Genomic DNA, 15,762 nt, shown 5'->3' with positions numbered 1-15,762 from the left:
AAAGGTGGTAGTGAGTATAAACATGATAATACTTGCATGATAATATTGGTTCTTTTACGAATAAACATGATAGTGGATCATAAATGATATAGAACATAAGAGATCACACTACAATAAATCAATGTAGGCTCTGCCACTGTAGTTGTGACAAGTAAGACAATAAGCTAATGGAACAATCAATAACCAACTTGTTGAGATCTCAATTAATTTTTGTAATCCATAGTTAACATAACCTCTGGTGATGCTGCAGACTGAACTGGGGATGCCCATATCCCTTGCATCCACATTTAAGATAACTCAAACGTCCCACATCGATACAAATAAAAGTAAAGTGGAGATTTATAAATAGAAGTGTGGGCAATATATATTAGCTGATTATTAAGGAGTTGATTAAATACAAATTTAGTCACCTCCGTAAATGGTCATTTTTTTTATAAAAAAATGTATTTGTTTAGTTTAGAAAAGAGAAAAAATAACTATAAAAATTTGAGGCATGTTTTCATAAGATATACCGGGGATGATAAAAATAAGGTGAAAACATCTTATGGACATATATTGTAAGTTGTTTTCGTAAGTTCTCTCAAATGGTTTTCACAAGTGTTTATGTCTATAAATAAGTTCAAATAAGTCAATTAAAATAGGCTTTAGGGGTTGTGAAGAGTAGAAATGATGCATTTAATATCATGTAATTCAATACATTATGTTATTATGTATGTTAGATTTGTTTGGTATAGTTTTTAGGGTTAAAGCTGCTTGTTGCGCGCTTACTATTTTTTAAAAAGCAATGTTTTTTCATGTCATTGAGAATCCTTCGTTTTAAAAAGTGGTGTATGTTTTTTTTTAAAAACGGGAAAAATATGTTTGATCAAGGGTTTTTCCGGTTTCAAATTGCTTGGCAAGAGTTCTAGAGGTGAAAGAAAAGACTGTTTGGTTTTAATGTTTATTGTCACTGACAAACTCTATCTGTGTGTGTTGGCAACAAGTTAGTTTTTAACAATGACTTGTTTATATGTTTTTCTTGTGTTATAACTCAAGATGCTTCATTCAGGCCAATGCAGGTATCTTGCATCTCCACTGTGTACCTGTTCTGGATGTGGGGGGTGGGGTGTATTTTACATCTTGACAAACACTTTCTTTGCATCAAATTCAACTCAGGTTCCCAGTGCCAACTTTTTCAGGAATTCATTTGACAGAAAGAAATAAACTAGCACACCCAATGTAATGTTATACTAGTACTATATCATATATGAAAACATCTTGATTGTCAGTGCTAACTGTATCCTTTAGCTACAAAAGTACCTACTTCATGATAGACAGATCCTTTCATAACAAAAAGTTGTAAAGTACTTTATGTCCTGCATGTACTTATATTATATCAACCAAGTGGAAGATCCTGGTGAACTTGGCATAGTTGCTAATGAATGCACATAATTAAGAATAATGAAAAGTACTGCTAATGAAACCAGTGTTATCAACCTCAGAAGTAGAACATTGCGGTCGACTCCAAAAACACTATACTGGTATATCAGAATGACTACTATTTGAAATTTTTATACAGATAATATAACTTACTCAATAAATTTTTATACAGATAATATAACTTACTCAATATATACATAAAACTCAACAATTAGCTGAGATGTACTAGTGGAACTGAAAGGGTGAAAAATGAAAGCAAGAGCGAGAGAGAGAAGTTCATACGCTATCATGTTTACATTTTAAGGCCTTTTTGGACTTTTCTATCTCATTCTAAGGCGCGGCACTGCAGCAGCCACAAGGTCGACTATTTTAGCCGCTAGACTAAACTATTTCACTATTGCATATCCTTTAGCGGTCAGGGGCCATTTCACTCCTCTAAACTGTTATAGTGCAGTATTGACAACACTGAATAAAACACGGTATATCCAAGAAAATTGAAGAAATTAAACATTTCCGACGAACTTGCACAAGTCTTTATTTCTTTTTAGGTACAAATACAATGAATAAGAAAAATTGTACAGGAATAAATACAGATCTAAATGTACAGTTCAACAAAACACTGCCACCAAGTGATCAAAATATTTGATGACCCCAAAAATAGATAAAAAGCAATAAAAAAACCTATTTTTTGCCAATTATATAATAATCTTATGATACAAATGAAGAAAAAAAAATGACTGACCATTGAGCAACTCTCACAATTGAAAGGAAAACTTCACTAACAAGCAATGCAATTACAGAAAATTTCAACAGCCAATAAATACTTCTATATATAAACAAAGGTGGAAGAAGCTTAGCTAGTTTTCTTCTTGGCCCTGTCCTTCGGTTCTTCCAAAACAAATTCAGCATATAAATCCTTCAGAGCAATCATGACTGTAGTTATCAATGGCCCCATAATAGCCCCCTGCAGAACAACATACCCTTTCAGTCAATCTAACAATGTCATGGATATAAGATAAGCGTCTCTAAACACAACTAAAAAATAAAGGCTTAAATAATGAATATGATTTTAGTTTTCTAAAACGGGATAATTATTACTTTTAGGGCCAGTTTGTATTAGTTTATTTGAGTTTATCTATTGACATAGCTTATAACTTATATGGAAACAATTTGACTTTATTTTATCTTTTGTTATAAAAATAGCTTATTCATAAGTACTTGTATGATCAGTGTATATGCTATAAGTGCGTAATAAAATTGATTAATCAGATATTTTTCAGCGGCTTTTGGTTTATCTTATCTGAAAATGACCACAATTGGTCCCTCTCGATAACTTCGTCAATCAAAAATCCCTTTGTGTAAAACACAGTCAATTGCCACATGAACGCAGCGTCATTTAAAAGTCAATGTGACATGATCAGACATGACTTTTGTTTTGCACATAAGGATTTTTGACAGACGGGGTTATAAAGAGTGGCTAGTTGTGATCATTTTTATAGAAGAGGGACTGTGAAATATCTTTGGAAAACTAGAGATATATTTAAGCCAAAAATAAAGATAAAAACAACATTGTAATGAATATCTCAGAAAATTACTTATCCACAACCATTATCTTTAGAAAAGTTAATCAAGTTATGTAGGTAAACAAGATTTCAATGTTAAATCAAGATTCTTCAAGAGAAGCAAGCTGACATGAAATACCAAAACACAGATTTGCTACTGGTTATGTGTTGAAACAACAAGGGTGGAAACCTAGAGAAACAGCTAAAACATGATGCATAAAGAGCGAAAGAATGATGGAAAAACTATGTTTGGATCCACTTTTGGAGGAGATAATTGATTCTAATGGTGTAGAATAGATTTTGACATGTCTATATACTTCATTCTAACTTGAAGCTGGAATTTAAAGTATTTGCATCTACAACTGTTGAAATTTATTGTTTTAAACTTCTATCCACTTTTACATAAATATATCCAAACATAAACCATTTAACAATCAACTCACTTTTAGGCAGAATCAATTTGACAAAATCAATTCATTCAAAATAATTTTTTGTCACCGTACAACCAAACCTGAGAAAATCAAATCAAGGAGTTAAAAATTTTACCTCAAGAGCTGATGGGAACAATGTCATTCCCCCAATGATGCTGAGTCCAGTAAGATAAGCACTATTTCCAGGAACATCTTCGAGAATCTCTGACGCACCATAATCCATAAGGAAAAGGTGAGTAACAGCCAAGAAAACGCCCAGTATGTATCTGCCTTCCATCACTAGTTGCAAAGCTGCCGGAATCGTCGCAAGCCAAGATAGAAATATTGGCAGCAAAGGACTAATGAATGCAAGTACAGTTGACATATACAAGAAATGAATTTTGCATAACCTAAACAAAAGCCATGTAAGACATCCTTGGAAAAATGCAATCTCAGCGGTAGCCAAAAGAACACCTGAAATAGCTTTATCCAAAACATCAACACATCTAACTCTAGTGGAGATTGAAATTGGAAGCATATGCATCACTTGTTCAGTTACTCCACCAGACTCTGATGTAATGAGAATATACAAAACCCAAATAAACACCATTGTTTGAGATACAAAATTGAAAACCTCTGCAGCACCAGAGACTATGGAATTAGCAATGGATAACATAAATTTTGTACTGCTTCCAAGCACAGTTGCACTACTAGCGAAAATACGTTGAGCTACATCGACGCCTTTAAAAGCAAACCCTTTTGCCTTCTCAACCAAATCTTCGCGCGAGATCACAAGCTCTCGAAAAAGTGAATCGAGTTCCTCGTAAATTTGACTCCATTCACGGTTCTTAACCCGACTTTTCAAACTCAAAAACTTTTCTGTGTATGGTGAAGGTTTGACCAAAGCTCTTGAAGGTGTTGAAGAGTTAGCAGGAGTTGATATCACAAAATGTTTAATCCCAGTCACAATTTCAGTCATGTTATATTGCACAGCCAACCCATCAATTTGTTCAGAAACAGTCTCGTAGAACTTAGTGGTGTAACTATCAACCATTCCAGCAACATCATTCTCTTCCATCCACTTCTTAACACCAATTCTCTCAGAATAATTACTCTCCTCAACATGTAACTTAAGAGAAACAACGGCATCTTTTCCTTCGACACCAATCTTATAAGAAAAGAAAATGACCCCAGTCAAAAACCCTACAATCATAACAACAATAAGCCCAATTGCAACAATAGTATTCAACTTCCTCACCACCCTTCTTGTAAAAAAAGCACTAATTGTACTTCTCCTGAAACTATTCGTCCTCAAAGAAGACAAAGTGTGCATAGTTGAATCCACATTCTTAGAGCTAAACACAAAACCTAACCCTAAAAGTGATGAAGCACCAAAACCACCAAGCTTCTCATAAGCAATGATAAATATCCCAAAAGAAACCAACAAACGAAGCAAATTTGAAAATCCACTACGTCTCCTACTTGGATGAGGATTAGGAGGCTTTGGTTTCCTCAAAATGAGTCTAAACAAAGCTTCTCTAATCTCAACAAGAGTACCAACAAAAACCCTGAAAACCGCAACAGGAACAGCAAGAACAGTTTCAGTGAGTCCCAACGTGAGAGGCTCAGCCCAAAACGAAACAATGGTCTGTTGAATTCCTCTAAGAGGAATTGAACAAAGCACAGCCCATTGAAAAGGTCTTAGATACTGTTCCAAGAGCTTTGAAACAGTGTAGAGAATGAAAATGGCAAAAACAAGACCCATATGTGCCATAGCTATGTATAGAGCGAGTCTCACCTGAGGATCACCGGAAAATGTGTTTTTTCCATCTGGGTCGGCGGTGGATTGAGCAGACGACGGCGCGTGGGGAATGATGAAAGGCGCGTGGGGTGTGTCTGACGGCGCGTTAGGCGGTTTGGTGGAGGATGGTTTTGGTTTTAGTGAGGATGCGGATCGGAACATGTCTTGCCATGCTGGAGTGGTGGCAGTTTTTGGGTCAGAATATGGAACCATTTCCATTGTGATTGTGATGAAACATGCACAGAGGAGAGAGAAAATGGATTTGATTTGTGTTTATGTTTTATGTTAATGTTTCAATTCAGAACCTTAGTTAAGGTGGTGGTTATTGTCGGAAACTCTTTGGGTTTTGACTATAGATAAGGGGTGATGAACTAATGATCATGAATGTGAGTGGTTTTTTTATTTTGTTTTGTTTTGTTTTGTTTTTATGTTAATTTTTTTGTTTAGTGTTTTTTTTTGTGGGACCTACAGCCAGAGGGGGGTTTAAACAAAACAAGGAAAGGAACGTGAAGGAAGAGTACAATTGTTTTCTAATGATGACTTTCCATTATTTTTTCAATCTTTAATTGTTGATTGATTGTATTTTAGTTCAATCAATCTCACTTTTCCTTTTATTGTTTTGGCTAAAATGGAGTTTTTGTTTTCTATTTGATCACTTTTCCTTTTAATGTTTTGGCTAAAATGTTGTTTTTGTTTTTCTATTTTGATAAAAAAAATTGTTTTCCTATTTTTTTAATTAATGAAATAATAAATAACTATTGAAACTCATTCATATACGTGGGATTTAAGACTCGGTCATGGGGTTCGACCTAACAATTTTGGTGTTTTGTCGGTTGAGCTAAGATTTGCAGACTTTGTTTTCTTTTTTTTAATTAGGTAATTTTGATCTTTTATTTTAAAAATTTAACTTAACCAACTAATGATTTTAACAATCTAGTTTGATGGAATGAAAAGAAAGGGTCTAATCATTGAAGTCTTAATAAAAAGGGTGTTAAATTGAGTTGTGATCGAGCATAAATAGCCTAAAAAGACCAAAAGAATGTAGATTGAAATGATATACAAAGAATTGAAAGAGTGAACAATTTATTGTCATTGGATTGTTAAAATCATGGATTGATAAAAAAAAATGGTGTCAAAATTGTTGAAATAGGAAATGAAAACTCTTTAAAAATGAGCTAATGGTTTAAGCGTGTATTCACTTCTACGATGCTAAAAATTGATTTTGAATAAACTAATTCGTTAAAATTTACTCGGAATAAAAAGGAGTTAAAATTGAAAAAAAAGGGAGTTAAAAGTAAACGAACTTATATTTAAAATATTTATGTTATTTAAGTCTAAAATTCAAAAAATTTCTAAAGAAAAAGTCTTAAAATCAAATGTAGAATCAAAATCTCCAAATCTATCTTTATATTAAAATTAATTATGGAAGTAAAATCAATTCTATCGTATGATTCATGAAGATTTGTAATTAGGTAAAAAAAAAATTGTAAATGTTGTTGTTAAATGCATTTTAGATTTTTCAAATGATTAATCTTAATCTTTTATTGCCTATGCATAAGATTTGGCCTAAGTACTTTTTATTGCCTATGCATAAGATTTGGCCTAAGTACTTTTGTAATGTAAGGAGTTTTTCTTGCATGTCTTTCTCTATAATCGCGGGGAAGAGAAAAAGGGTTATCTTTCAATATTCTCCTTTAATAATCATTATCAGGAAACTGTGTTTAAGCTTAACGACTTCTTTTTCATTTCTTTGAGTGTAATGGAGAAAGTTTTAAAAATATTTAAAATATCAACTAATAATAAACATCTTAATAAAGTTATTAATTACGCCCCCGGCTTCAAGTAGGTTCACATACATGATTGATAATTGATACATCTCTCAAATCATATGCTAATGTGATAAATTACTAACATTAACATAAATCTCTCAATCAACAAACTTCTTCATCATAGAAATAATTAAGATTAATTTTCAGACATCAATTCTTCTGCGGAGCCATAAATAAGCCATCATTCGGAAGCATATAGCCATGGTTGCCAAAATCCAAACTTCTTTTAAGCCACCTTTCAAGTTTACAGTGGCAAATTGTGGTGAACTCTGTAGTGGTCTACACCCTCCCTTGCTTTCACAATCATATAATTCATCTCCTGAATATTGCACTTTTAGAAGTAGCCTAAAACCATAGTACATGAATGAAAGATACTTCATCCACTGCATGAACTTTGGTATGTGCTGCAACAAAAAATATGTGTTTTGTTAGTATTTTGAAATCTTACTAAAGGGAAATGCGTACATGTGAGTATAGTAGGACATGAGTGATGTTCACCTAAACTCTAATAATGAGTGATGTTCGCCTTTAAAAGTAGAAGTTTACGATTATCTTTGTGGTAACATTTGAGAGAGTGACCTAGTCGGTACCAGTTTGACAAAAATAGGAGAAAACAAATATACGTGACTCAACACACAACTTATATTTGTTTTTCAAGTTGTTATCAAACTGACATTGATCAAATCATCGTCTTAGTCATAAGGACAAATAATATCATGAGCTTCTACTTTCGAATGCAGGCATGGATGCAAGGTGGGGGCAGTGCCCATTCTATTTTTAACCAATACTTAGATATTTATGTAATTTGACTCACTGATATGGTAACTTTTGTTCGTCCATTCATAACACTATACAATAAACTATAAAACTAAGAAAATACTAATGAATGTCCTAAAATTATTGATTAACAAATAAAAAAAGTAATTTTGTATTAAAAAGTAATGTAATTAATTAGATTGAAAAAAATAAAAACTTGTATTTTTTAATATGACCTTGACCCCACTTATTAAAATTTATGAATTCGTCCCTTGTTTGAAGGGTGGTATCAATTGCCATAGGTATTTAAGCAATTTTGAAGTATGCAGTTCAAGGTGGGTTAACCATAAAACTTTTTGCCTATACTTGGTATAAGAAAACGTTTGTCTACATTTATTCAGTTTCTACATTTAATTACAAAATTACCAGCTTATTTTGAAATTTTTTTTTTTATTTCTTCAAGAATTTGTAGGAGAGCTTTGAAAATATTTGTTCATGTGTCTACAGGAAATGTTAATGCACAACGTTTTCACAAACAAACGTCCTCTTTTTGAAATGACACAAGAACATTGATTACCAATCATTTCACATGCTTTTTTTTAAAGAATGATTTCACATACATGTGACTAACATTATAATCATGTTACATTTTTATTGTCATTCTTGCACTCATTATTTCAAATTGCTACCGATTGCACGCATTCACGCAGTCAGTACATCGATGGTCGTTGGATCGAGATCAGACGATCCATATTTTAATGTAGATTTATATTTTTTTTAGAAATCTAAAATGCTGAACTTGAAATACGAATTGTCCAATCTCGACCCAGCATCCACTAATGTGTTAACTTCGTGAACGCATAAAATTGGTAACTGCAAGGAATCTAAATTCAAAAATGTTAATATACCTGGACATAGTAACCACCAGTAAGGAGGAACAACATTAGTACCAAAGAAGCAGCCATCCCTGCTCTTTTAATACTCATAACTGCAGCTCCAAACATTTCTCCTGCACCCTAGTAACAAAATTATACATAGAAGTTAAATTCAAAGCTTAAAATTAACACTAAATTAATCATTGACATAATAACTTACTTGACTTGTTATAGCTATTAGTAGAACAACAAATAACGTGAGGAAGAAGCAAGCCACAGTCCTCTTAAATCCAGCCATGAAGTAGACAATAATAAAGAAAAAAGTTGGATAGCAAACATGTGCTACCATGTCACATAGAGTGCTGCATATATAGTATACACTTAATCTATACATGTCAGCTTTCCTTTCTTTTATCAAGTAGTACTTTTCAAATGGAAACACATAGATTGCTCCAAAAAGGCATGAAGATGTCCAGAATATACAGATGTAGAATGCTAAACCAACCTGCAACATATATAGATATAGTTATTATTGCTTAATTAGTAGCTCAATCTTGTAATATAGTTGGTGTTTGTTTGTTTGGATTGACTTATTTAAGCTTATCTACTGCATAAGTACTTGTGAGACAGTTTAAGAGAGCTTACAGAAGCTACTTATGACATGTCTGTTAGTTTGTCTGAATTGACTGGTTTGAGCTTATCTACTTTCATAAGCATTTGTGAGACTGTTTGGAAGAGCTTATGAAAACAGGTTATGACATGTCCATAAGCTGTTTTCATATTCTTTCTATAAGCTCTCTAAGAAAGCTTTTGAAAACAGCTTATAGTTTATATGAAAATAGTTTGACTTTATTTTATATTTTGTTGTAGAAATAGCTTATACCTAAGCACTTATGCGATAAGAGATTATGCTATAAGCACTTAATTACGTTGTTTATCAAAACAAGGTTTTAAAGAAGTGTCACGGAAACTACCTGATCCTTGAGTTGAGCTTCTGTGTTGGTTGAAGATTTCCACCAAAGTAGCCCCAACAAAAGTGCTACTCCAAGTGCTTGAATTAGTCTTAACTTGTCAAAATAGTCCTTGCATCTTGCTCTATATGTTCTCCTTGAAAGAATAACAAATTGGTCCAACCAACTCAATGTCCACTCTTTCTTAACCTGAATGGCTAGTTGAAGATTTTGTGGTGTGCTTACACCTCTATGATTCTCTTTTTCTTTTGGCTCCAGTAGAGTTTTGTACTTGAGTTGTAGATACTATTACAAAAAAGAAACAATTTGTAAGATTAGTAAGATATAGAGGATGCAATTAATATGTTATATGTGGGTGTGCGCGGAAGGGATCCTGATAATACGAAGTTCAGCCGAATATTAAGTAAAATCTTTGTTTCAGACAGGGTTCGAACACGGGAACTCCCAATCGACTGTGTGTGTGCACGCGCGGAAGAATCCGTACCTTAATAACAGATTTTGAAGGGTCATGAGTAGGCTCTTGTTCTTCAAAAATATCCGTCGGAACACTTATGTCATTCACTTGACCAGTTGCCAAATCAAGCAAGAACTCTGCCGGATTCATTGCTATTTCGGGATTGAACCTCAACGACGAAAAATACTCCATTGTTTCTCTAGCAGCGCCATAGTAAATAGGATAGCCTTCAGATATCAAAAGAAGTTTGTCAAACATGTGAAAGATTCTGCTTGATGGCTGGTGAATTGTTGAGATTATGGTCCTTCCAGCCTATATAGGTAAATCAAATGAAACTTTTTTCAGCATATATTATAAATTCAAGGTACTGAATAATGTCACGTGATTAAGTTTAATTAGAAACCTTTGCAAGTCCTTGAAGTGTGACAAGAAGTTTGTTTGCTGCTGTAGAATCAAGACCTGAAGTTGGTTCATCAAGCAACAGCAATGAAGGATCAACAAGAATTTCATAACCTATGCTTGTTCTTTTCCTTTCTCCTCCTGATATACCTTTGAGATATCCTCCACCTATTTTCGTGTGTCGACATCTATGGTTATACAAGAGATTTGTTTAGGATTTAGGGTTCAACGTTTTGAAACAAGTTGTTAATTTTCTTATCGATGTTTTAGAATGTCATAGGGAAAAAAATCAACACACCTTTCAAGGCCTAGCTCCTTCACAGTTGTTTCTACTTTCGCATACTTTTGTTGCTTGGTCATATTGGTTGGTAACCTTAAGAATGCTGAAAAGACTAATGTTTCTTCCACTGTTAATTGTGGGAAAAGTATATCCTCTTGTGTCACAAAACCAATCCTACAAGTAGAAGACAAAAAAGAAAATAAAAGTATTTGCCCATGTTACTAAAAAAGGATCAAGCACTTTACATAACAAATATAATTCATGATTAATTATGTCTACATATGAATTCGGATTGCCTACAGTCGAAAATACTTTGCATTCACGCAGTCCGCACATCGATGGTCATTAGATCAATATCGGACGGTCTTAAAATCTTAACCACCCGATCTTGATTTAACAGTTATTGATGTAGTGACTGTATGTTACCTTCAACTGCAAGCAATCTGAATTCGTCTATATATGAAGCTAGGTAACCACTTAACCTTCTCTTGACAGCTGGAGTATATTTAACATCATTGTAAGTAATTTTTCCTTTTGTATTGTCGAGCAATCTTCCTCCTATAACTCTCAACAAGGTTGTCTTTCCACTGCCAGAAGGACCCATCAGAGCAAGAATTTCACCGGGGCCAATGCTTCCAGTAATGCCTTTCAAAATTCTCGTGTATCTATCTTCTTCTACTGTGTGTCGTGTGGATACCTTTGTCACCATTGCCTTCACAGGGTTATCAGAGCCTAATTGGCTATTTCTCACCTTATACTCTACATCTTCAAACTGCATGGTAATGAGAAATGAATGTAACTCACTGATTTCAAAGCACACATTTGCCGCAGTGACACGGTTCAGATTATCCGATCAAACGATCAGATAATCCACATTTCAACTTCGGAAAATAGGGCCTAAAATAAAAGTTGAAACATGGACCATTCAATCTTAATCCAACGGTCCAAATCGGCTAGTGCGAAACTGCACGAATGCATGTATATAATTCATTTCCCTAATTCTGTGTCATATATATATGCCAATGTTTTAAAAATCGAATCAGAGATCAAACCAGTTAGATAGATATTCGGATCATGAATCAATTGGTTTAACCATAGTTGAACAATATGACAAATAAAAAATATTAATAAAAGAGATAAATAATGAAAAATAGAAATTGGTTGAATCAACTACGGTTCAATCCTGGCTCATTCATTCTATGTTCAACCAGTCTAAGGTAGAAACACGAATAAATAAACCGGCAAATTGACTGGTTTTTTGTTCAACTAGTTGGTTCTGTTTTTAGAACACTAATATATGCAGCAAAGAGATGCACATTTGAAACCATAGAATAATACTATTTAGTACTATAGTACCTTTAGAAAAATGGGGAGGGGGCCATTTTGGTTGATATCTGAATCTTCAACTTCTATATCAATCTCTGAAAACCTATTCCTAAAGTAAGCATTCCTGCTTGCCATCATCATGGAACCATTTGATGGAGGTAACGTTGATATGTCAACAATCTCATCCTCTACCCCAATTTCCATGATTTCAAAATGTTAGAAAAAACTAATTTGAAGCAAAATGTGGAATAAAATTTAGATATGTTGAGTTGAGTCAACTACATTTAACCAACTAGCTTTCATATATTTGTAGGAAGCATTTCGGTTGGTATGACACTTACTTTGCATGGCAAGGTTATTGGTGAGTATGGTCCTCACATGCCATTTCAACCATTAACATATTTTTTTAGTATGATTTCAACCATTATGATATGCATACAAACATGTCAAGAAAATGAATAACATTTTGTTTGGTACAACGTGAATGTTTAAAAAACTCGTTTATGTCAGATATTTCAGCATTTAGTTAGATAGACGTCACTCATTGGCTTGGTTTTTCCATATTATAGTAACATTTCTTGGTCATCATACAAACATTTCTTTGATAAAAAAAATGGGGAGAAAAGAACGTGACTTCAATTAAACAGTTATACCTCGGATGATGGAAATATTCACTTAGAAAAAAATGTGAGATAAGAGTAATATTACATGACTTGGTCCGCAATTATACCTTAAGGATAGAGACAAATTTAAAGTTGCGGACAGATTTTAAGAAAGAACTTAAAAAAAAAATTGTGTAACTTTCATCTAATGTAACCATCTACATAGTAGTCTTTTTTATTTAGCCGAGACTTGAACCATACTCTTTTAATTCATTAATTTCATTTTACTCTTAGTATGATGTTTTTTTTAAACTAAGACAAAATAAAAATGTGCATTAATCAAATGGTTCTTTCATTTTACACCTTTACGTGTAGTTTTGATTTTTTTGGGAGCTCCTTTGGTTGCCACCTTTCTTGGAGGTGGTGACAACAATGTGGTCTCCGGAAACGCTAACAACCGCAAAGCCTCTTTGATTTTTAGTTTCATTTGGAACGGAACTCTTTGGAGACGTTCTTGGATACCACGCCACTCCTCCGCGACCGAAAACAAATCTTCATTACTTTGTTCTTCACCCATATACAACTTATGCCAATGCGGGTGTATCTCATCCAATCGAATGAGCTTGTTGTGACGGATTTTCATAGCAATGAAGCATGCACAAGGTAGGCCATACAACGTCCTTTGAACACAACCACAAGTTTTCTTCTCAATGCACAAGGTTTTCCTAGCACGCTCTTCTTCCACAAAAATAAAATTCATGGCTTGTCTAGACACGTGACCCCCCAACCCGGAGTACAAAGTGACATCTTTGTACCTATGTTCCAAGACCGTAACACTCCTACCAAACGATGATTGTATCTCCCCAAATTGGTTTGCCAACATCTCATCTATTTTTTGCCAACAAGTACCCAAATCACCTTTGGAGGTGGACAAATATTCCTTCACCACACCATGAGCTCCTTCAACTCTATTCGTGGTCCTACACCCAAGATGTAACACAAGGTCCGTCCATGCCCTCACTAGTTTGTCCTTAAAAGGGTTCAATATGGTTTCTTGAACATAGTGAAGAAAGTTTGGATGATCCTTACAAGCATCTTGGAATTCCACTAGATTACCCGCATATAACTCTTGAGTAGGAGATTCAACCAATTTTTCTCATGCATCAAATATGGTATCAACCAACTTACCATGCTTCTCCTCGTCGACAATCTTCTTTTGCACATCCACCACAACAACATTCTGTTTAACTTTGCCATCGGTGATGATTCTTGATCTAACATTTTTGCCAACATGGAAATAACAAAGTATTGCACTACTATCGGGGAGAACATTTTTTACGGCATTCATCATACCCGTGTCCCTGTCGGTCACTACCACCTTAGGCATATCACTATTTGGTCCAAGAATTTTAAGCAACATTTGCAAAGCCCACGTAAAGTTATGCTCCTTCTCTGACGTCATAAATGCAAAACCAACCGAATATGTCAAATAGGTTGAGGTGACTCCAACTATTTCAAACAATGGCATCCTATACAAGTTGGTTTTGTACGTGGAATCCATTATCAAAACAGTAGGAAAATTGTTAAACAACTTTACCGATATTGGATGAGTCCAAAATATGTCATGAACGGTTTGACTTTCCTTTTTTTCTCTTACGTAATAAACATATCCATTTTCTTCCAACTTTGTGATTAGATATTGCATCTCCATCAAGTCACCCCTTTTTGCCTTTTTGAATTTATGACGTTCATTGTAGACTTGCTTGATATTTGTCATGGACTCTTTCCTTTTGTTCTTCAAATTTGTCAAAATATTTTTTGGTTTCACCGAAGAATCGGTCAAGTCATGTATAATCTTCTTGTCGTCCTCCGTTAATCTTCCGGCAAGAAGGTGCCCTGCTACATACGGCACAATCTCATGGTTGTGAACGCCATTAAGAATAGCCAATTTCCAAGCATTGTCTTCCCTAACAACATATCCATGCACCTTGAACAAACACCCACATTTTCTTGATCCCATTCCTTCATGCTTCACTTTAGTCTTCGGTACTTTGTGCTCGCCGCTCCGTTCACAAACCAACTCCAACATAGCATTTCTTCCTTCACAAGATCTTCTAATGATGACCGTAAATCCAGCCCTATTTGCTTGTCGACGGACCCAATCGAGCAATTCATCTTTATCTTTCCATGTGTCTCGGGTTGAAAAGAAATGAGCCGTGTCCACTACGTTGTCACGAAGTTTCCACACATCGAAATTGACGCTTGAAGCCTCAACTTTAACGGAAATTTCAACCTTAGCGAGAGCTTCAACCTTAATGGAATTGACAACTCTAGGTTTTCGATCACCCGGATCATCACCCGCATTCTGAACATTATCTATAAATAAACAACATACAATTACTAAACTAATTAATAAACATGTATCTAATATCATATAATAACATAAACAAACAAAAAAAACAAAAGAAAAAAAAAATTGGAAAAAAAATAAAATTTGGCTGTGGCTACTGCCACTTAGAAAATTTTTCAAAATTTTCTAAGTTACCAGCGGCAGTTAACAGCCGCTCACTCCCAGCGGGAGTTAACTGCCGCTAAAACGCGTGACAGTACAAAAAAAAACCAGAAAAATCAATCAAATGTAATGGATTTTAACGTTGTAATACCTGTTCTTTGATGCATTTTGTGTGTAGAAACGTCTTAGCAATCGATCAGCAATGATTTTGAGGCAAGATTTTCACACAAAATTTTGAAATGGGTTTTTTTTTGGGTTATGGTATAGGAATGAAATGATGTAAGGTGATGAATGAATAGGTGAGGTAGTTAACAACCGCTGGGTCCCAGCGGCAGTCAACTGCTGACGGATCTTCCAGCGGTAGTTAACTACCGCCAGGGCATTAAAGTCATTTACTTGTGTCAATTGGAAGTATTCATTGTCAAAAAAGCAATTTTCCCGTTCTTATTAGTAAGTCCATTTGAGAGGTCATCTATATCTCATTAGGTTAGCTACACTTAAAACAAAAGAACGTTCCATCAATAAGGCGGCATAAGCATCTCTCAAAACCTAATTCTCTGAAGTCT

General features: G+C 34.4%; 3 protein-coding genes across 3 annotated transcripts; all 3 read right to left on the bottom strand.

Moving 5' to 3' along the window:
- Nucleotides 1–1,929: 1,929 nt before the first annotated feature.
- LOC146938750 (transmembrane protein C9orf5 protein) lies at nucleotides 1,930–5,584 on the bottom strand. Its single transcript, XM_085752661.1, has 2 exons — nucleotides 3,528–5,584; nucleotides 1,930–2,383 (listed from the first exon to the last, which is right to left on the bottom strand). The coding sequence occupies exons 1-2, from the start codon at nucleotides 5,409–5,411 to the stop codon at nucleotides 2,273–2,275; spliced, it is 1,995 nt and encodes a 664-aa protein (XP_085608787.1). The 5' UTR covers nucleotides 5,412–5,584; the 3' UTR covers nucleotides 1,930–2,272.
- A 1,377-nt stretch (nucleotides 5,585–6,961) lies between these two features.
- LOC146938749 (ABC transporter G family member 26-like) lies at nucleotides 6,962–12,542 on the bottom strand. The gene is made up of 9 exons (XM_085752632.1): nucleotides 12,113–12,542; nucleotides 11,239–11,528; nucleotides 10,775–10,930; nucleotides 10,481–10,664; nucleotides 10,108–10,389; nucleotides 9,627–9,908; nucleotides 8,873–9,157; nucleotides 8,686–8,793; nucleotides 6,962–7,425 (listed from the first exon to the last, which is right to left on the bottom strand). Exons 1-9 carry the CDS (start codon nucleotides 12,284–12,286, stop codon nucleotides 7,165–7,167), a joined length of 2,022 nt encoding a protein of 673 aa, XP_085608758.1. The 5' UTR covers nucleotides 12,287–12,542; the 3' UTR covers nucleotides 6,962–7,164.
- A 494-nt stretch (nucleotides 12,543–13,036) lies between these two features.
- On the bottom strand, nucleotides 13,037–15,363 carry LOC146938748 (uncharacterized). The gene is made up of 4 exons (XM_085749680.1): nucleotides 15,348–15,363; nucleotides 14,448–15,060; nucleotides 13,873–14,213; nucleotides 13,037–13,791 (listed from the first exon to the last, which is right to left on the bottom strand). The coding sequence occupies exons 1-4, from the start codon at nucleotides 15,361–15,363 to the stop codon at nucleotides 13,037–13,039; spliced, it is 1,725 nt and encodes a 574-aa protein (XP_085605806.1).
- Nucleotides 15,364–15,762: the final 399 nt, after the last annotated feature.

This window comes from Medicago sativa, chromosome 3 (assembly GCF_051527215.1).
Source record: "Medicago sativa cultivar Bolivia chromosome 3, Bolivia_mono, whole genome shotgun sequence".
Lineage (NCBI taxonomy): Eukaryota > Viridiplantae > Streptophyta > Magnoliopsida > Fabales > Fabaceae > Medicago > Medicago sativa.
This window is presented reverse-complemented; position numbering and strand designations above follow the sequence as displayed.

Excerpts from the sequence above, each read along its gene's own strand:
- LOC146938750 (XM_085752661.1), bottom strand. The coding sequence starts at position 5,411 with ATGGAAATGGTTCCATATTCTGACCCAAAAACTGCCACCACTCCAGCA. Across the intron at positions 2,384-3,527 it reads TGTTCCCATCAGCTCTTGAG|GGGGCTATTATGGGGCCATT; the intron begins GTAAAATTTTTA and ends GTTGTTCTGCAG.
- LOC146938749 (XM_085752632.1), bottom strand. The coding sequence starts at position 12,286 with ATGGAAATTGGGGTAGAGGATGAGATTGTTGACATATCAACGTTACCT. Across the intron at positions 10,931-11,238 it reads ACTCCAGCTGTCAAGAGAAG|GATTGGTTTTGTGACACAAG; the intron begins GTTAAGTGGTTA and ends TTCTACTTGTAG. Across the intron at positions 10,390-10,480 it reads CACTTCAAGGACTTGCAAAG|GCTGGAAGGACCATAATCTC; the intron begins GTTTCTAATTAA and ends TTACCTATATAG.
- LOC146938748 (XM_085749680.1), bottom strand. Across the intron at positions 14,214-14,447 it reads GAGTCCATGACAAATATCAA|GATGCCATTGTTTGAAATAG; the intron begins GCAAGTCTACAA and ends CAACTTGTATAG. Across the intron at positions 13,792-13,872 it reads TGTCGACGAGGAGAAGCATG|TGGAATTCCAAGATGCTTGT; the intron begins GTAAGTTGGTTG and ends CGGGTAATCTAG.